The sequence below is a fragment of the Melospiza melodia genome, chromosome W (assembly GCF_035770615.1).
Source record: "Melospiza melodia melodia isolate bMelMel2 chromosome W, bMelMel2.pri, whole genome shotgun sequence".
In the NCBI taxonomy this organism is placed as follows: Eukaryota; Metazoa; Chordata; class Aves; order Passeriformes; family Passerellidae; genus Melospiza; species Melospiza melodia.
In genome coordinates, this window is record NC_086225.1 from 17,213,099 (window position 1) to 17,235,336 (window position 22,238).

Sequence of the window (22,238 nt, forward strand, 5' to 3'; positions counted from 1 at the left end):
AAGTAACTGAATTCTTCCTTGTTCTGACCTTTCTACCTTTTCAATGCAAATATGACAAATGAACCCTTGGTAGAACTCCCATTCCTCGTCTTCAATTGGTTTCAGAACAGAGAAGGCCTACAATTGTCTTATGTTCCTAAAAGCTATTTATCATTTTCTATATTCTTCATTATAAACCCAGCTAACCAAACATTGTGTTGACAAGCAATCAATTATTAGTTAATTACTAACTCTTAACTTCATCAAGGCCTACCTATTTATTTTAATTAACTCAAATAAAGCTTATCTCTAAATAAAATCTTAGTTCCTCTAAAATCTCTAAATTCCTTGAAGCTTATATCTCACATCTAGACACTGAGGAGACAACAAAATGAAGGGAGGGTAGTTTCTCCGTTCTCGGCCTGTTGTCTCTGCCTGGTTAGGCTTAGGATGGCCTTGAGGCAGCCCGCGCTCCAAAGGACGAAAGCAGTCTTCAGATTTTTCGGTCTTCAATATTGTTTATTAATTCTTATCTACAAAGTTGTCTCCCGGTCCAACAGAGGTCCGCACAGCAAGACAGCCATGGGCACACTGACCTCCCTCTGGGCGGTCGTCTATTTTTATACTAAAAACTACATATAAGATATTTACCTTTACCTTCCAATACCTTTTACCCTTATTGACAAGTGCAGATTTAGTGTGAACCAATCCCAAAGTGCCACCATCACCATCAAAGATGGATGACAAGAAGGAGAAGAAGAAGGACAGGACACGCCCTAATTCCTCCATCTTGTCTCCTAAAACCCCCCTGTACCAAGATTCCAAAACCTGTGTTTTCATCCTGTAATTAATCAATCCCTTCACCACTTATCCCCAGGTGATCCTCTCCTCCTCATACAGGTGTTACATCCTGTGCAGGGTCAAAGTCTAGCCACCAAGCACTTCTGGCAATGTTCCACGACTTCCGAGCCCCCCAAGGGTTGTCTCGGCAACTCTGGACATCAGGAGTGATGTGCTGAGTTCCCATAGTAGTTGACAATAACTAGAGAACACTCATTAATCAAAGAATTTTTGCATCATGTATGAGATATATGAATATGCAACAGGGTATTTCTTTTAAGAGTGTCCTAGGTTACAACATAAAAATGTATTCTATTCCCATCCTCAAGAGCTGCTGAAACCAGGAGGGGCATTGTTTTTTTCCTTATCTCCTGTTAATGGGCTCATCAATGTCTTGCTGCATGACTCAGAGATAACTCCTCTGGGAGCCATTTCTGTTTAACAGTCAATCAAGGACCCACCGCATGACTCAGAACGATATCAGCCCATTGAGAGATGCTCCGCCCAGGGGGGAGGAGCTAAGCATCCTCACCTGGATATAATCTGGGTTTTGGGACAGAGCAGTCAGTCTTTCCACTGGATTCCCAGAGGAATGGCTGCCCTTAGCCACTGGTTTCCAGAAGACAAGAGCTACCAGATGGTTTCTACAGGATCACTACTTCAACAATACCATTTCATCTGGACTGCTACCACCTCCCTAACTAGCAGGATGTCAGGTTGTATTCTGACTCTGTCAGTGGTTTTTCTTTTGTATTATTGCATGTATTTGGTTTTTTTCCCTTTTCCTAATAAATTGTATTTCCGACTTGGAGTGTCTCACTGGTTTTGCTTTCAAACCAGAACAAAGAGTTAATCCTTTGTTAGCGTGTGCGCTTTCGGGGCTTAATTGCACAGTAAAGCATCTGGACATCCATATTTCTTTGCTTTTTGTTGTCCTCCATTGTCCGAACTCTGATTGTCCAACTTCTTGTAACTCTAATTTTTATTACTATTTTTAAAACCATTTTACTACTGTTAAACTTTTAAAATTTTAAAACTAGTGATTGGCGTTTTTCACACAGATTGTTATTGCCTTGGGACTGGGGGTGTCCTGTGAGCGTCAGTGCAGTTTAAAGATATTGCAACACATGCTCCTCATTGGCGCAACTTTTCATATGGGTTAAAGAACCCTGTAACTGTTTTCTAAATGAGACACGCTTTGATGCTAAAAGCCCCTGCGCATAGCTGACGTGGGGACTGTTGAGAGGGGTGCCCATCGTGAGCCAGATGTGGACGCATTACCATAAGCTCCTTGTCACAGACATGTTTTACGAAAAATCCTTTCCTTGGGATTTTTTCTCCTGAGAAGCTGAGAGGGCTCAGGAACAAAATGTAAACAATTATTATCTGATGCTGTGGAATGCAAGAGGTGCATCTTTGATTGGTCCATCATGGTTGTTTCTAATTAATGGCCAATCACAGTCACCTGGCTTGGACTCTCTGAGAGTCAGGAGCTTTTGTTATTCATTCCATTCCTTCTTTTGCTTGCTAGCCTTCTGATGAAATCCTTTCTTCTACTCTCTTAGTATAGTTTTAATATATCATTTACTTTTAATATAATAAATATCATAAAATAATAAATCAGCCTTCTGAAATATGGAGTCAAGATTCTCGTCTCTTCCCTGGTCCTGGGACCCCTGTGAACACCACCACAGCTCCTGTTACTCCTGGAGGGGAAACTGACCTGTATTTTCCCTTTGGGCATCCCTTAGTACTGTCTTTGGAACCCTCGGATACTCCCTCTCTGGTGCTTAGAGGAGAAACCTTTGCACCGTGGGTTGGAGCTGCTCTGGTGGCACCACCACTTTCCCACCCTTGCTCCCTTCCCCAGCAGCGGCTGCAGTGGCTGCCACCAGGGCCCTGGCAGAGTGCCAAGAGACAGCAGAAGCTCCCCCCTCCCACCTGCACCATTCTCACTGTGTCTCGCTCAGCCAAAGAGGGCAGCAGGGGGGCAGGCGGGCCCCAGCATCCACGCCATGCTCTGTTTGGAAGACTCGCACACCTGTGGGGGTCCCGCCAGGGCTTCACAGCTCAACCCATGCTTTTTCAGAGAACAGATTTCGGGATGGCTCCCACCCTGCTGTTCCTCCCCCTTCCCATGCTCACTCAGAATGGTAACCCTCTTGTCCCGAGATTTAATAACTGTACACTGCCATAATAGAATGCAAGGATCTGTTGAAAACTGTTTATGAGTTAATGTTAGTATAACTGTAATTGCCTGGATTTATAAACTTGTATATACCTTCTGTGAAGGAAAATTGACAAATTTAGGTATTGTTAAGTTTCCTGCAAGTGATTTACTTGTTGTACTACTCATAAGGATCTGAAGAGCATAATATTCATAATTACAGATGTAACTTTTGTGTCAAAGACAGCTGAGAAAATTTTTTGTATGTGTCATTTTTTAAGTGAAGAGATTAATACCTTAAAAGAAATCAGTATGCTTGCATGCCCTTTCATAGTTAGGATAACGTCTATCTCATTTTGAGCTTCTGGGAAATACTTAATTTGTCCTAACCTCAGTGTCTTTACGAATGCAATTATTCATGTTAAAAAATATGTTTTACTACATCACACAAACATTTTTGGCTTTTGTTAAAACTAACTTTATATTTTCAGTAAGCTGTAGTATTGTATTTGCGGGGTGCCCCGATGAAGGAAGGAACGATGAATCTGACTCCATGTTCTCAGAAGGCTAATTTATTATTTTATGATACTATATTATATTAAAGAATACTGTACTAAGCTATACTAAAGAATACAGAAAGGATACTTACACAATGCTAAAAAGATAATAATGAAAACTCGTGACTCTTTCCAGAGTCCCGACACAGCTTGGCACTGATTGGCCAATGAGTGAAAACAACTCACCAGAATTCAATGAAACAATCACCTGAGGTAAACAATCTCAAAACATATTCCAGACGAGCAAAACACAGGAGAAGAAAATGTGATAATAGTTGTTTTCCTTTTTCTCTGAGCCTTCTCAGCTTCCCAGAAGAAAAATCCTGGTTGAAGGGATTTTTCAGAGAATGTGAATGTCACACTGTAGATTTTGACAAGACTGTTTATCAGAGAGATTAAAGGCTATCTGTGTGACTGTAGTGTATTTCTGCATACAGATAGCATTATATAATTCCTTATTTTAAAACTGTTTAGCAAGGCCTAAACTTTCAAAAGGGAATGCTGATGTATTGTATGGTTAGTAACACTTGTCTTATAGGATATCTACTACCTTTTCAAGAACTTTGATTTAAAAGTCTGATTGGACTGAATTAATACTGATTCTTTGCTTAGTTATAATGATGTTAGCTGTTACCACGAAAATTAGAAAATTGTATACCTGGAAAAATATTTGCAAGTTGGTACCCTCAAAGTATCATTTATCATTATATGGATCATATTTTAGTTTGTGGACAGGAATATTCATATTTGTAAGATACTGTGGCCCCTTAGAAAATTCAGTAGATCCCTCCTTAGAAATATTTAGGGTGAATATTAACTGACCAAAATGTGAAAACACAGCAATTAACTTTAAAGCCTGATGTCAAAATGTTGAATGATTTACGAGAGTTACTGGGAGCAATTAACTGGGTAAAGCCCATCAGATGTTTAGTCACTCATCAATCACAGCATTTCTTTGCTCACTTGAGAGTGACCCTTATCTACAGAAGCTATTCAAGGTCTAGATATAATTGGCTCACAAATCTCCACTGCAAAAGCAGACAAATTTGTGCCAGCTTTACCAGTTCGCTTGCTTTTTACCCCACAGCTTTAATAATGTTATAAACATGACCACACTCCTGGTACTAAAAGTAATTTCAGCATTTATTATAATAAGGCCTAAAGCATGGGGCCCCATGGGTCGAGCAGGAGCGTTCCCATCGAGGATGCTGCAGTGCTGCGCCAGCGCTGGGTCTTCTTTCTTGAGCAGCGATGTCCCTGATGTTCCAGGTGGAGTGGCATGAATTCACTGGGTTGGATGCCCCCTTTTATACTGATTTTTGTTCCTTTGGATTGATTTTTGTTGGGATCCTTCATTTGCATGAAGGTTTTAGGTGCCTGATTGGCCCATTACAGTTCTGTCCAGGCTGGCTCATTTTGCTTGGGGGGGTGGTGCACTTTACTTAGGTGTATTACGGTACGTTGAGTACCATATTTCTTATAACTACCCTTTTAACCCCTTTTACAATATAATAACCAAATTAACAGTACATGCTTTACAATTATCAATTATTTTACAACAGTTTCTAACCTATTTTTGACAATTCCTCCCTCTAAATATTTGATCAGGCTTCCAGCCTGCATCACCCTTTTAAAGTTCAAAGTTCAACTCCTACTTTTCTCAGTTTCTCTTACTGTTCAAGCATATCTGATCACTCTGTTCTTTTATTAACATTACTTTTTTTGGCATTTTTCCCTTCTACCTTACCTTGCAGCATGATGCTGCTTTGGACAATGCTGGTCTCTATCCGGACTAGACATGGAACTGCACATGGTAGAAATATTACACTTGCTAGTGCACACACCACAAAGAAGACCAATTTCTTCCACCATTTACTGTTCCAGGTGAACAAGTTGTCCCACCAATTGGAGTCTCCAAACAAGGGGATCCTTTTTTGTGTTCCAACATAGGTTAGTTTTCTAATATTTTGAGTAATCTTTTTAATTACATGACTATGGTCATGGATCTCTAGGCAGCATTCTGAAGTATTAAATTTCCCACAGATCTCTCCTTCCTCTGCAGGGAGGTAGTCCACTGCCAATCAAATCTGGTAAATTATTGATCGTGTTTGTTGTTTCTGCTGGTTTAAAAGATCAGTCGTCAGAGTTGTTTGATTGGACATTATTTCAAGTACTTCTTGTAAATGGATGATCTGATTGAGCATATATTCTGGGGTTCTGTACCCCCAGCATCCTTCTTGGGCCCAGGTATCTGGCCCCTAAGTATCTATAATCTTTTGTGGGGTCCACATTTCATCCTATACTGGGACTCCCAAGTTTGATTTCGCATCCTTAGGCAGTAAGAAAAAGGATGGTTTTATTGCTCCAATTGTGCAACTCCCAGTCCACCTTCTCGGTAATTTCACATATGCCGTGTTACCACAGATCCAAAATAAATTTTTAGGTGCATCCCAGAAATTAGAATCTTGATTTGTTATATGTTTACTATATTTGGATAGGGTTTCTATTGCCCAGAATGGGTTAATAAAATCTCCTGAGCATTCAAACATTTTTTTCTTTTTCCCTGTATACACATCTGCTTTCATTTTTTTCTATTGACCAAAATGAATGGGAGTTTTCTGGGATCCATCTGGTATGTGTGTCATTTGCTGCTAGATATTTTTTACATGGAGTTTCTCCTACTTCTATAGTATACATTTCTCCTTTCCTTGATAGACACTCTTCCCCTATTATGGTTCATTTTAGCTTCCACTCTCCTTACCTTCTTTTGGGTACTACCATGCTTTTTCTTGATGTAATCCATTTTAAAATGTCTAGGGGACCTAAACTGATACCATTCCATGGCCAAATTTCACTTAAGTGTGTCCCTCTGCACACCCAACAATCAGTCAAATTAAATTCTTTTGTAATCTTTTCCACCATATCGATAAGAAGATTCTTTCCATATATTTCTCCCTCTCTATCCCTTTGTATTTTCAACTGCACTGTTTTCTCTTTTGTTACAGGGCTTGCTAGGGTTTTTCAGGGTGAAGAGAGAGACGAGAATGTTGACCTCATGTTCAGAAGGCTTGATTTATTATTTTATGATATATATAACATTATAACTTTACTAAAAAGAAATAGAGAGAAAGTTCTCAGAATGCTAGCTACACTAAGAAGAGAAAAGGAATGAATAATAAAGGAGCTCTCTGCGATTCTGTCCCAGAGAGAGCTCGGCCTGTGATTAGGCCTTAACTGTACACATCCAACATGGGCCAATCACAGGTGCACCTGTTGCATTCCACAGCAGCAGATAACCATTGTTTACATTCGTTTTCTGGGGCCTCAGCTTCCCAGAAGGAAAAATCCTAAAGAAAGGATTTTTCACAAAAGATGTCTGTCACATTTCACCCTTTAAATTCTAAAAAATTAAAAAGAAAAGTGTTTGTAATTTTCTCTGATGTGCACATGCAGAGGAAAGGACAAACACTTGACAGGTTACCTGTTGCCAATCAAAACCTCACTCAAGTGCTGGTGTGGAATGAACAGGGAATTTCTTCACCTGTAGAACACACAATTGCATCAAATCACTAAAACAATCTTACATTATAAGAAAATGCAAAAAAACAATGCAAAGAAAATTCAAGTCCAAGCAGCTGAGTTTCAGGAAAAAGTCCATGGACTGAAGATGTTCCTCTTGGACATATCTGAAAGTCCCTTTTTTTCCTGAAACAGGATTGCTGCAGAAAAGTCCATCAGAAGTTATCAAAAACCATTGACAGTCATCAAACAATTTCAAAAAATTTCTAACAATTTGAAACAACTTCTGGAATGCCCTTTTTGGGCCCTTCAATGCTTTAGAGCTGCTGCCAGCTATTCAACTCTATTTATTTTTTTTTTTTATTTTTTTTTTGTGATCCAAAAGAGCAGCAGCAGCAGAGAAGCCAGAGAAAGGCCCTGGGGCCGTGCCTCATGGACGGACCAGGAACCCCAGATCCAGCCCACAAAAGGCGGGCCAGGACAGGTAGGGGAAAGCAAAACCCCCAAACCCATCAGGAGGCTGGGCGGTGGCCCTGGCCCAGGGATCTGGGCCCAACAGCCCAGGCCCAGCCCACAAGGCAGGCTCTGCATTCCCACAGGCCTGCACTCTGCTGCCAGTACAATGGCAGAACGGGTGGTGAGACGCTTCCTTTCCCCTAAATCACTGAGGCATGCCAGCAGTGAGGGAATAGAAGCAGCCCCAAAAACCCTCATCTCAGGTCTAGGAATGTTTGTTCCCCACAGCAAGCAAGCCATGATCTCTTCCCGCTGTGCCCTCTGCCTCTGCAATGCAAATGCAAAAGGTGTGTCTCCCATCTGCCTCACGGCCCCACCCCCTCTGGGCTGGGGACCAAAGGCCGAACTTTGGGCAGAACCCACCTGCCCCTCACCGCTAGGGCGCAGGAGGGGCTGCAGAGATGGCAACCTCCAAGGGGCAGCAACTGACCAAACACCCCCCAATCTGCCAAAAACTCTGATCTTGAAAGCCGGCAGACAGGCTGCCCCCGCCCCCAGCTGTCGGGCCATGCCTGCTCCACGGAAGAGGAGGCTGATGCCCTCTTGTCCTGTCCCAGTTCTCCCCACAGGAGCAGCCCCGGGACAACCCGAAAAACTCGGGGGGGGAAATCGCGCTGGTTGCAGGAGCTGCCGCGACAGCTGCTGCCAGGAACGGCGGGACCGCAGGCTGTTCTGAGGGTCCTGCGGGTTTGGTGCCGTCTTCAGCATCATCCCGAACAGGCACTGGCTCAGCTGAGGCGGCGGGGTTGCGCGGGAACATGCCGCTGCCGTCTCGCCTGGCCCCGGGAGCGGCAGCAGGCACGGCATGGGGTTGGCAGCATCTTCTGCCCCTTGCTCTGGGGTCAGCTGCAGAGATGTAGTTGCAGAAGCCGGCGGAGTGCGCACGGGAGGTGGCGGAGCCGGCACGGGCAGTGACGAAACAGCCGGGAGGGGCGGTGGTGGAGGATCGCTGTTGCTTAGCAACAGCGGTTCAGCTGCAGGGAGCAGTGTTTCTGAGCTCTCAGGCGCAGGCAGGGAAGCCGGCAAAGGCTTGGGCAGGACCACGCGGGGAGGCGGCCGCGGAGCTCCGGCAGGCGGGGGGGCCTTGGAGACCGGTGCTGCCCCCATCTCTGAGTGGGGTAGGGTCCAGGAGGCCGGCTGGGGCAGGGACTGCAGGGCTGCCAGGGGCGGCGCAGCCCACTCCCATCCCCCCGGAGAGAGGGAAGGGGGGGGAAGGGATGACTCCATCTGACCATGCTCCAAAGGCGCAATAAAAAAAACTTCTTCAGCTTGCGGCGCAGCTTCGCCCCCCTGGTGCGGTTCAGGGGGGCTGGAAAGCAGCAAATCATCCCCCAAAGGGTCTTCTCCTGCTGGAGAGGGGGGGAATGGAGCTTGTCCCTTGCAGTTAGCAATCCAGGGAAAAACAGCTGCTCTCCATTTCAAGATAGAAAAGGGTACACAGAAGAAGACTGGGTAAACGCGGGGTGTCCCACACCACGGTCCCAAACGAATTGGAAAATGGATTCCATGCACTCCCATATGAAAACATCCAGAGCATACAGCACATTAGTAAAGAACCCAAAAAGCTTTGCCCATCGAAAAAACTCATAGAAATCTGTCTCCAACAGGAGAATTCCATCCTCTTCAACCCATTTTTGCCAGAGGGCAATAAGATTCTCCTCTGAAGGAGAAAAATGAACCTCATCCTCTATGGGGGGCGTTCCCCATATCAGCAGCCACAAACTACGAATGGCTGCATCTTCAGGAAGGGAAAAGCCAACAGTACCTTTTGAAAGAGTTCAGCATGCTCTGGCCAGCTCCATGGTGCTGCTGCTCTTTCCGAACATCTTCCTGGAGGCTTTTCAGAAGGTTCTCTTTGTGGTCAGCCTCGCTGTGAACTCTGTCCAAATCAGGATCTTCAGTGTTTTGCGGAGAAAAGAAGAAACCTCACAACTTTATAAAAGTTGTAAAGCTCGGTATGTTTATTTAAGGCGCCGGACGCATGCGGAGAAAATTCTCCTCAAAAGGCATGCGTACCCCTGAAGACCTCAGGTCTCCTTTTACCCCCCTTCCAAATGCATATGCATACAGTTTCACAATAGGTTCATACATATTCATTCGCGTGACATTTATCGCCAGTTCTTCTTTATCAAAGGAATTCCTAGGTCGGGGGCAAATTGACCTCGTGGTCTTTTCTGTTTTCTTTCTCTGTCTCCTTGCTGTCTCCAGCATGCGAGTTTTTCCTTCAGCTTTGGCCTCACAGACTTTTCACCTCTCCGAGACACTTCACCTAATTCAGAATGGATCTCTACTCTGTCTCATCAGTTCTTCAGCTCCTGGCTAGAATCCACTTCTGTGGTCACTTGTGAAGCAACCATCAATGCCACACATTTGGGGTTTACCCAGTGCAGCTCTTGCTCCTCTGGGGGTCTCTCCAAGTGATTTGCTCTTCAAACGAGGGGTCACCAGTTGTTACAGGACTTGCAAGGGTTTTTCAGGGTGAAGAGAGAGACGAGAATGTTGACCTCATGTTCAGAAGGCTTGATTTATTATTTTATGATATATATAACATTATGACTATACTAAAAAGAAATAGAGAGAAAGTTCGCAGAATGCTAGCTACGCTAAGAAGAGAAAAGGAATGAATAATAAAGGAGCTCTCTGTGATTCTGTCCCAGAGAGAGCTCGGTCTTTGATTGGCCCTTAATTGTACACATCCAACATGGGCCAATCACAGGTGCACCTGTTGCATTCCACAGCAGCAGATAACCATTGTTTACATTCTTTTTCTGGGGCCTCAGCTTCCCAGAAGGAAAAATCCTAAAGAAAGGATTTTTCACAAAAGAAGTCTGTGACACTCTTTGAATGTATCCTCTAAGTTGGTTTCACTTTTTTGTTCAAAACATACCCATCTTTCTTTGATAGGGCACTCTTCTGTGGTAGCTAGGGAAGAGGCGCTGCGGAAGATTTCGCGATGTCACGGAAAGCTAGGACCCTCGGTTCCCCATAGATAAGACCCTCAGGTACTCATAGATAAGAAATTAACATAGGAATGTGGTCCCACTAACAATAGGAATGTTGCCCCACTGAAGCCAGTAACTTTCCATCCCTTACCCAGTACTTTTCCATCCCCTACTAACCATAGGTAAGAAGGACAAACCCCTTTTTGACGTAGAGACCCCTAAGACTATAAGACCCCATGAGAAGAAGTAATAAACGCCTTTTGACCGTCCACCACATTGGTGTCTGCGTATGTCATTGGCCCGAACGGCCCTAGAGAGAGGGCTGTCGAGCTGTACCTCAGAACCAGGTCGCCTGCCTTGATCCAGAAGGCAACATTTGGTGCCGGAAAACCGGGACAGCGGCTTGCGCCCGGCCAACGGGGACACTCCTGGAACGAGGACGGCGGCTGCGACAGCGGGACTGATCGCAGCGGGGAGGACGCTCCCGGACCAGCTTGGACGATGGAAGCCATAGCGAAGGTCGTAACAGAGATGCATGCGCAATGGGGTATAGAATGTAAACTTAAGGATTTAACTCTCGCATTGACGAGATTGATTAATCTTGGGGCTATTGAAAGCCCCGTGGACGTCCTACATTCGGACGTGTGGGATAACTGTACAAAAGCCCTGGCGGAGGATGCTATGTCCTTGGGCTCAGGGAAAGCCCTAAAATCGTGGGGCAGAGTTGTCCAGGCTCTGAAAAAGGCTCGACAAGAGCAAGAAACCTGGAAAGCCGCGCGAGCTTGTTTATTAGCCGTGCCGCAGTTGGGGGTGGACGCGGCGACACAAACCGCGGAGGTGCTTGACCCGGGCGGGCGCGCGGAGGCGCGAACGCCGGATCCCCCTCAGGGAGCGGACTCACCATCGGAGGGGGGGGAGCACACGCGGGTGTTCTGGCGGGGGCTCGCGGAGGAGGCGCGGAACGCGGCCAGAATGTCGGACCCCATAGGGACCGATAGGAACGCCCCCCCACCATATGCGTTTGAAAACGGCGCCGGACCGCATGGTCAGGGCGGAAAGGAGGAGGCGGGGGGCGGAAACGCAGTCAGCCCGCTGAACAACGCATGCGCGGGCGAGCGGGGAGACGGGGCGGCCCCCGCGGAGGCGCGTAAGACCAATCAGAGCGCTTTATTCAAATTAAGTCCTTGTAGGGCAAGGACCTCCCCCAGCAGGAGGCGGGGGGACCCCAGGGGGAGGGAACGGCCCGACCCCCGCAAGAAGGGGCGGGGTCGGAGCCCGAGGAAAAGGCAGAGCAGCCCGGAAGCGTCCCTTTACTCGACTTCCGGCTCGGACTCAGACTCGAGCTCGGAGCCCGAGACAGGGTCGGAGGATTCCGACTCAGATTCTAGCTCTAACAGAGAGAGAGCAGCGGCATGTAAGGTCACTAGCCACAACGCTCCTGCATGGGTGAAGGGGTTACCAGAGAAAAACCAAACCCCGCTTACAAACTGGCGGAAAATAAAAATGGCTTGCGCGGAATGGGCTCCGTCTGCCACTCTGGTGTTCCCGGTTCGTGTGGGGGGGGCAGGCGGAAACCAAAGGATTTATTCACCGGTTAATCCAAAAGATGTGCAGGCAATTGTTAAAGCGATTGCGGATAAGGGAATTAATTCTGCCATGGTTTGCACACTCATTGACGGCCTTTTTGGTGGGGACGATATGCTTCCCTTTGATATTAAGCAGACGTGTAGAATGATATTTGATGGTGCGGGGATGATCGTTTTTAAACAAGAATGGGAGGATAATTGCCTCAAACAGCTAGCCTTGGTAACGGGGGCAGACCACCCACTGCACGGCTCCAGCATACAGAGGCTAATGGGCACAGACCCCACTATGATCACCCCCCAGCAACAGGCTGAGGGTTTGCGTGCCCGTGAGGTCATGACAACCACCCGTGCTGCCCGAGAAGCCATCCGTGACACTTCGAAAGTGGTAGCTAAACCATCCCTGTGGTCTCTCATAAAACAGGGTGAGAGTGAAAGTTTCACTCAGTTTGTGGACAAACTTCAGGCTGCATTAGATTCCTCTGCGTTACCCCCAGAGGCGAAGGGTCCTGTGCTGGCAGACTGCCTACGCCAGCAATGTAACTCAGCCACCAAAGACATTTTAAGGTCACTGCCGCAGGGGTCCAATATAGCTGCCATGATCAGACACGTTGCAAAGGAGGAACATCTAGTTCCCATTCAAGCAGCAGTTCACACTGCAATAACCAGTGTGATGGCGTGCCTTAAGTGCGGCCAGGCAGGCCACTTGGCAGTAAACTGCCCCCAGCCAAGGCGCCTATCAGCAGATGCTCCACCACGCCAAGGGGGAGGTAGGGGGCCGTGCTGGGTGTGCGGAAGGAAGGGGCATTTAGCTAAGGAATGCAGATCCAGGTTTCAGGGAAACGGGAGAGGGAGGGGGCAGCCAGGCCGTATCCAGCCCCCTCCCACCTGGAACATGCAGCGGCCCAGCTACAGCAGCCCCCAGTGGGGCAGGGGACCCTCATACCCTATGGCCCCATAGGGAGCAGTCAACTTTGCATCCCCTCCAGCAATACAATGGCAGAGTTGCACAGCACCGCCCTCAATACCCTCGCACCCCCCACTGCCACAAGCCGCGCCGGAGTCACAGGAACAGCAGGGGACGTCCCAGAGCGGGATCCCTGGGTGGCCTTGGTCATGAAAATAGGGAAGGAACCCCTGATGGTGTGAGGGACATGCCGCCTTTATGGTAGTCAAGATCCACACGTCATAGGGTTCCAGTTCTGGGCGGACACGGGATCAGACTGCACGATTATTCCCCAAGCACACTGGCCCGGACATTGGCAAATCAAAGAAGTCCCTCCAGTGAATGGAGTGGGGGGGCAGTCCCAGGCATGGAAAAGCACCCAGCTGGTGGCTATAACACTTCACACGAAAAAGGGACCAGAACAGACAGTAGCAATTTACCCCTACATTTTGCAAAATTCTCCACCCCTGTTGGGAAGGGATGTTCTTTCCTTGCTAGGATTTCGGATTACAAATTTATCCTGAGGGCCACTGCCGTGCACCCTCCGCTGCCAATCAAATTGACTTGGAAATCATCAGACCCTGTATGGGTTGAGCAGTGGCCCCTCACAGAGCCTCGAATGGCAGCTTTGCTGGAACTGGTCGACCGCGAACTGCAAAAGGGTCACATAGAACCCTCCAGCAGCCCATGGAACACCCCTGTATTCGTGATCCCCAAGAGGTCCGGACAAGGCTATCGTCTCGTCCACGACCTGAGAGAGGTGAACAAGACGATCCGACCCCTGGGTCCAGTCCAGACACTGCTACCCGCGAATTCAGCCATCCCTGAAGGGCAGCCGTGCACAGTACTGGACATCAAGGACTGCTTCTTTTCAATACCCCTGCACCCTGAGGACAGAGAACGATTCGCCTTTTCCGTGGCGTTTCGGAACGGCGAGCGGCCCAACCTTTGCTTCCAATGGAGAGTGCTTCCACAAGGCCTAGTCGACAGCCCGACCATATGCCAGATCACCATGGACAAAGCACTGACGCCAGTCAGACACTCCAATCCCACCGCAACCATCATCCAGTACATGGACGACATCCTGGTTGCAGCACCATCGACAAGCCAAGTAGATGACCTGGTGACCACAATCACAGAGACCCTTCAGGCCAACGGCTTCGAGATCGCGAGCGCAAAGATCAAGAGAGGACCCTGCGTGACCTTCCTGGGAGTAGGAATCACAAGCTCCTACGTGACACCCCCCGAGATGAAGGTCAATCGAGACGTCAAGACGCTCCACGACGTGCAACGCCTGGTGGGATCGCTGCAGTGGCTTCGCAACGTCGTCCTGATTCCTCCCGAGGTCATGGACCCTCTATACGACCTCCTGAAAGGGAAGAACCCCTGGGATCCCAAGGAGCTGACGCCGCAAGCAACGAGCTCCCTCGACTTCATCGAAAACCAGATGTCCACTGGCACGCTTGCCAGGTAGAACCCAGCCATGCCACTGGACTTGTACGTCCACTTTACACCGAAGGGGGGAGTGGGAGCACTGGCTCAAGGACTTGCTGAAAAGGCCCGACCGATCCAATGGGTGGTCCTCGGAAGACCCGCTCGTGCATTTTCCCCAGGAATCGAATGCATCGCCAGTCTCATCATGAAAGGCAGGAGACTCGCCTTGAAACACCTAGGGACAGAGCCGACAAGCATCCACCTTCCGTTTCGCAAGCAGCCGACCTCGGAGTCAGCCACAATATCAGAGTACCTGGCCCTTGCTCTCTCCGGTTTCGGAGGAGAAATCTCCTACTTCTCCAAGCCACCCTGGACGAAGCTGCTGACCGTAGTCGACATGGACGTGCCACCGAAGGTCAAGGACAGACTGCAGCCAGGACCAACGGTCTTCACAGACGCTTCCTCCACGACTTCAACCGCAGCAGCAGTGTGGCAGGCAGGAGAACAATGGCACTGCGTCAAAGCGTGTGACCCCACACTGTCGGTGCAACAGCTGGAGGCAGCAGCAGTGGTTTTGGCGTGCCGACTCTTCCAAGACGAACACCTCAACATCGTAACGGACTCTATATTCGTGGCAAGGCTCTGCCTGTCCATGGCAGGACCAGGAGTGTCGACATCAGCAGCAGCCCTAATGCTGGAAGAAGCACTTTCCTCGCAACAGGGCACCGTGTCAGTCATCCACATCAACAGCCATGACCCAGTCAAAGGCTACTTCCAGACCGGCAACGATAAAGCGGACGCCGCAGCAAAAGGCATTTGGACCCTGCAAAGAGCTCGTCAACTGCACGAGTCGCTCCACATCAAAGTCAAAGCACTGGCGAAGAGATGCGGAATCCCGACGGCGGACGCGAAACATGTGGTAGCCACTTGTCCTTACTGCCAGAAGTCACCCCTTTGGACCTACGGAGTCAACCCGAGAGGTCTCAAGCCCTCAGAAATCTGGCAGTCGGACTTCACCTGGTGCGAACTGATGAAGCCCCGAGCATGGCTTGCAGTGACAGTAGACACTTATAGCGGGACGATCATAGCCACACAGCACCCCAAAACTAACTCCAAAACCACAATTCAGCACTGGCTGACAGCCATGGCTTGGCTTGGTATCCCCAAGCAGATCAAAACGGACAATGGCTCCAATTTCATCTCTAAACAAGTACAGGAATTCGCTGCGAAATGGGGCATCACGTTAGTGCAAGGCATCCCACACAACAGTACCGGGCAGGCCATAGTTGAGAGAGCAAACCAGACCCTGAAAACCAAGATAGAAGTATTGGCAAAAGCAGAGGGCTTTGCCAATGCCATTCCCCCAGGAGATCAGGCACGTATGCTGGCAACTGCTTTGCTGGCACTGAATCAATTCCCTAGGGGAGACGAAACAAACAGTCCCGTCCAAAAACACTGGGCCACTCGAGCGCTAGAAGAGGGCCCACAGGTGGTGATCAGAAACGAGCTAGGCGAGTGGGAACGGGGTTGGAGGCTGATGCTCACGGGGAGAGGGTACGCAGCTGTCAAAAAGGACGGCAAAATCAGGTGGTGTCCACTTAAGTCGATTAAACCGGACCTTCACAGCGAGCAGAATGAGACTGACGAGAATTGCGAGTCTTTGTTTACAGGACCTGCTCGTGGGACGTCCTCGTGACACATACATCCCGGTTCCAGACGAAAGTGACAGACCACCAAGCCCTCAGGCAGCACCCGAGAGACCCGCACGGGTGAGACCCAAACACCAAAGGTGCTTCTGTGTGATTTTGCTGTTGGGGCTTGTCACCAGAGGGCAAGCCAGCCCAGACCACTACCCCCATCAGCCCTTCAGGTGGGTCATGCGACACCTTAGTAGTGGCAAAGCACTCAGAGAAATCACCACACCGAACACTCCATCCTTCGTGCTCCGCATCACCGACCTGTTTCCAGGACAGCCAAGGGCAAACCCCTATTCCCTACACGCCAAACACTCGTACCTATCCTACTGGTGCCCAGCTTCAAACCCTGGGAAAAGCTACTGCAATCACCCAGGGTGGGGATATTGTGGGCACTGGGGCTGCGAAAACATAGTCACAGATGCCAGACCGTCGGGGCCTGGGTGGGATCCACAAGAGCCAGACGAATTCTTACAGTTCACCTGGGCACCCATCGGCTGCAAAATACCCTTCTTCTTTCGCGAAAACCCCCATCGAAACCAAATTAAAATCCCTAACTTTCGGGCATGCACTGATTACAACATGACGGTCTTGCAGCCAGACCACTCTAGCTGGGCCACAGGCAGAACGTGGACAGTGGTCCTTCAAGGGTCAAAAGAGAGGGTGAACGTGCAAATTATCAGGCTCCAGCCGTCAGCACCCCGAGCAGTCGGACCCAACAAAGTGATTAAAAGCGTGCCGAAAGGGAGAAACATAACCTACCCCAAAACCTTACCCACAGGGGTCAGCAATGTCCCGACCGGTCAAGCGGAAACCTTTCAGATGAGTCGCTTAACCGGGTCAGACGCAGACCCAATCCTTCGTATGTTAGAGGCTACCTTTGTATCCCTGAACGAATCCAACCCTAACCTAACCGAATCCTGCTGGCTTTGTTACGATGTCAAACCCCCCTTTTACGAAGGAGTCGCTTTAGACACTCCCTTCAGTTATTCCTCAGCCGACGCCCCTCACCAGTGCAGATGGGACACCCCTCGCAAAGGAATCACCCTGAGTCAAGTCACAGGCCGAGGCAGATGCTTTGGCAATGCAACCCTAGCTAAGCGGGGAGGCAACATCTGCACCAAAATTGGCAGGCTGAACAGGAAAAACAATAAGTGGGCAGTCCCATCCGCATCGGGGATGTGGGTTTGCCAGCGATCCGGAGTGAGTCCCTGTGTGTTCCTTCCCAAATTCAATGACTCTAACGACTTCTGTGTCCAAGTTCTGATTGTTCCTAGGGTCTTGTACCACTCAGACGAAGAGATGTACCATCTTCTTGAGGGACCCAGCCGGATCCACAAAAGAGAAATAATGACAGGTATAACTATTGCAATGCTGCTCGGCCTGGGAGCAGCAGGAACGGCCACGGGTGTCTCAGCCCTAGGGACACAGCACCAAGGACTGTCCCAACTGCAGGCAACGATTGACGAGGACCTGCAGAGGATTGAGAAATCCATCTCCTATCTAGAGAAGTCAGTCTCCTCACTCTCAGAAGTGGTCTTGCAGAACAGGCGGGGCCTGGACCTCCTGTTCATGCAGCAAGGGGGCCTGTGTGCCGCCTTGAAAGAAGAGTGCTGTTTCTATGCAGACCACACGGGAGTCGTGAGAGACTCCATGGCAGAACTCCGGAACAGACTGGCCCAGAGGCAGAAAGACAGGGAGGCCCAACAGGGCTGGTACGAGTCCTGGTTCAATCAATCACCATGGCTAACCACTTTGATTTCTGCCCTGATAGGTCCATCGGCGATGCTGTTTCTAACAGTCACCTTCGGACCATGCCTGCTGAACAAGCTGGTCTCATTCGTTCAGACCCGCCTGGAACGGACCAACATCCTGTTCATAGGGTGACGACAGTTGCTGTGAATTCAACCAGGGAATTCAACCAAAGAACACTGCCAGTCACAAGATTTTCCAAACTTGTCTGGCAAAAGCTTACTCAGGTTTCCCAAAATCCCTTTCCCTTGTCAAGTTACAACCTTATACCTCAATTCAGTATCTATGTACACGACTACCTCATTCATTTGTGAAAAGGGAGGGGGAGATGTGGTAGCTAGGGAAGAGGCGCTGCGGAAGATTTCGCGATGTCACGGAAAGCTAGGACCCTCGGTTCCCCATAGATAAGACCCTCAGGTACTCATAGATAAGAAATTAACATAGGAATGTGGTCCCACTAACAATAGGAATGTTGCCCCACTGAAGCCAGTAACTTTCCATCCCTTACCCAGTACTTTTCCATCCCCTACTAACCATAGGTAAGAAGGACAAACCCCTTTTTGACGTAGAGACCCCTAAGACTATAAGACCCCATGAGAAGAAGTAATAAACGCCTTTTGACCGTCCACCACATTGGTGTCTGCGTATGTCATTGGCCCGAACGGCCCTAGAGAGAGGGCTGTCGAGCTGTACCTCAGAACCAGGTCGCCTGCCTTGATCCAGAAGGCAACACTCTTCTGACATCCTCTGGCTTGGGTTTGCAATATTTTTAGCTAGTCAATATATTTTATTATCCTCTTTACAGGCTGTTAACTGGGAATGATCGATACATTTGGGATTCATGTTTGTGTGTACTCTGATTAATACACCTACTGTATCTCCTCTATACGAGGGATAGTAACATTCCTCACAAGTGTTTCCTCCACTTCCTTTGAAGTGGATGAGTAGTAGCGTCGCTACGAGTGGGAGTCTTGTATGGGCTGGCCTCCTCAACTCGCAATCCACAGGTGTTTTCTCAGTGCCCAGAGAGCATTTCCCAAAGGTAGTTCCAGATCCAGTCTTGCCTTCCACCTCTGGTTTTCCCTTCTTCTGTAGACATTCTGCCATGACGCTTCTCGTACCGGCTCCCTTCCCTCAATTTGGTCCCAATTAGGGTTGCAAGGAGAGTGGTCTATGGAACAGTACTGGAAACTGAGATGTCATTTTGATTGTCAATTCTAAGCTAAATAAAACTTAAACTTATACTATAACAAACATTAACAATCTTTAAGGATATGAGGATAACAATGTAGATGCTCCCCATGGGGGGTTGTGTTCAGGGTTGCATTTTTTCGGTGTTTTCCTCAGGACCAATTTCAAGTCTTTAATGTCTCTGCTGGCTATAGCCCATTTTCTTGCCTCACCTGGGGGTTGTACTGGACCCTTCACTCATCTTGCATGTGTTCACCCCGGCTCCTTTGTTCTTACTGCGGTGTTTGTGTGGGATCTCAGCACCTCAGGATGGAGGTGCAGAGTGGCCGAGAACACCCTTGGGGGGCTCGGGAGTCCTGGAATGTTGCCAGAAGTGTCTGGTGGCTGGACTTTGATCCTACACAGGAGACGACACCTGTATGAGGATGGGAGGATTTCACTGGGTGAATGGTGGAGGGATAAGTTAATTAGAGTGTAAAACACAGAGTTTAGGATTTCTGTACAGGGGGGGTCTAAAGAAGTAAGATGGAAGAATTGGGGCGTGTCCTGTTCTTCTTCTTCTTCTTCTTGGCCTCCATATTCTGTGGTGATGTTGGCACTTTGGGATTGGTTATTACTAGAAGTGCACCGGTTAATAAGGGTAGAAGGTATTGGGGAAAAATTATAAATATTGTATACGTAACTTCGGGTATAAAGATAAGTGACCGCCCCGGGGGCTCGCAGTGTGCTCATGGCTGACATGCTGTGCAGACCTCTGTTGGGCCGAAAGAAAATCTTTTAGATAAACAATTAATAAACACCGAGACCGAGAAAAGATCTGAAGTCTCTCCTCGTCCTTTGAAGCGCCGGACTGTCCAAGGCCACCCTGGGCCTTTCCAGGCCACCTAAACAGCCGAGAAACTGACATGTTTGTGGTAAGCAGCACCTGGAAGGAGCCTTCAAAGTGAGCAGTTAGTGGAGGGTTTTTCCATGATTTAATCAATACCCAGTCTCCCACATTAATACCATGTATTTTACAGTTCAGTGGGGAAGTTTGGGGAGGGTAGCCTTTTGGGAAAGATGAAAGTTTGACAAGAAAGTCTCACAGATATATCTGCTTAGCAGAAAGACTTTTTAATGTAGAACCTGAAGAAGGAATAGAGATGGAAGCAAGTTTTGATATAGAAGAATAGCTGAGCCAGTCTTACTGGCTAACCAAGGAGGCAAAGGGTATGTTAGTTAGAAGGGGATTTTATGACTTAGAGCAAAGGATAAATCCACCTCAAACAAGAAGATATTTTTACCAAGCAGGAAGATAGCACAGGCAAACAAGCCAGCAAAAGTTGCAAGTAGAAAAAAGGTCTCAGAATTTTCCACTGCAAGAAAACTGAAAAACTTCTAGCTTAAACTGTAATGCACTAACTTGTAGTGATTGGAGAATAGTAACATGAATATGGTAATTATAGTAGTTATGATAGGCTATACATAACAGTTAAGGTATAAATTGGTTCTTCTGTATTAAGATGCTCAGCAAAGAAAAGTATATAATTCATTTGTAACCAAAACTAGAGTCTTCAGGCTTGCCTGCAGCTGGAGCTGACAGCTGTAGGCACAGGCTCTGTCGCCCACAACCCTGGACTGCTGTAACATCTTGGATACAATAAATTGCATTTTGAAGAGCCTCCTGGAGTCCCGCATCACTAATTTCGGCTCTTACAAGTGGTGCCCAATGTTTTAGTGGGCAATTTTGAACTTTTGGCAGTAAGAGACCTCCCGGTGAACTTAAGAGGGAAGGAGATTTGGCACTTTGAAAGAAAGGTGACCGGGGCCTGGACACCGTTGCTGCTGGACAGTACGTGGACTGGAGCTCAACATTGGCGTCTACTGCAGAGGAGGACAGCAGGTGTGCACCGGGTAATCATGGGGCAGAATATATCTGGAAATCAGAGGGATGTGTATCAGCATTTAAAATCTTTAATTGAATCAAGTCTAAAAACCTTACCTAAGCAAGAGCTCAAAGAGCTTTTAAAATGGACTATAACTCATATCCCAAATGCTGACTCTGAAGCCATCTATACCAGACTTTTGGGACTCTATGGGGGTCAAATTATACTGTGCTATTTCTCGCCGCGACAAATCAGCAGCAGATTTACTCCCCACCTGTCGCGTGCTTGTAGAAATCTTTGAGGTGAAGCCCCTGCTGCTGCATCCATTCCCCCCCCTCCACCCCCGCCATTCCACCTGAACCCTCCCCACCATTTCCAGCCGCGCCACCTCGGCCAGCCTCTTGAGCCATGGGGAGGGGGAGGAAGGGAGAGAAGAAAACACCAACTGCCACTGCAGTAACAGAGGTAGACAAATCTGAAAAGTGCTCTACCTCAGAAGATGGGGCAGATCCTTTAAATCCAAGACTAAGAAACCCCTAAGAACAACCAGATTTGTTTCCAAATGACCCCAGGGACTGCCCAGTGCTTGGAGGAGAGCTATCAACCCAGAAAGAAATACCAAGCCCTGGGAATTCTCTGGCTCTGCTTCCTGAGTCAGAGGAACCCCTGTGGGGATCAGATTTCCAGAAGCCCGGCAGTCCCAGAACAGGGGTTCCCATCCCCCATCACAAAATTAAAGAACCAGTTTTACACAAGGGCAGTCTCCACGGCCCAGCACCTGTACCTGTGCAGTGGGGCCGGCGTGGGCTCCATGGCCAAGGTGTGCAGGGGCCGGCAGCACTGTGGGGTCCGGCTCAGCCACCTCAGCTGCTACTCAGGTGCCATGGCCTGCTGGGTACTGAAGGCACTGGAGGCCCCCAAGGCAGTCGAGAAGGAGCAAGACGGGGGCTGGAAGTTAACTCCACCAAGGCAGCGGGACCTGCATTTCATCGCCAGGCAGGTCGCCACTGGCAGCAAGTACCACTGAGGGAGCGAAAATATCATCCTCCAGATCTCTTACATTTGAAGCTTGCAAGGCTTTAGAGGCAATCACTGATGCTCTGCAAAAAAAACAATGTGAAAAATTCCAATCACTTGTTTTTAAAATTTTTAAAGATTTATAGTAATAAAATGGTTATAAAAATAGTAATACAATTAGAGTAATAATAATTTGGACAATTTGAATTAGGATAATATGAGACAATAGAAACAAA

General features: G+C 48.2%; 1 protein-coding gene across 1 annotated transcript in view; it reads left to right on the forward strand.

The window, feature by feature from the left end:
• Positions 1-22,012, forward strand: part of RPS19 (ribosomal protein S19) — a 34,855-nt gene extending 12,843 nt beyond the window's left edge. Inside the window, exon 2 of the mRNA XM_063179523.1 lies at positions 21,725-22,012. Coding sequence (XP_063035593.1) covers positions 21,725-22,012 — 288 coding nt within the window. The remainder of the gene's footprint in view (positions 1-21,724) is intronic.
• Positions 22,013-22,238: the final 226 nt, after the last annotated feature.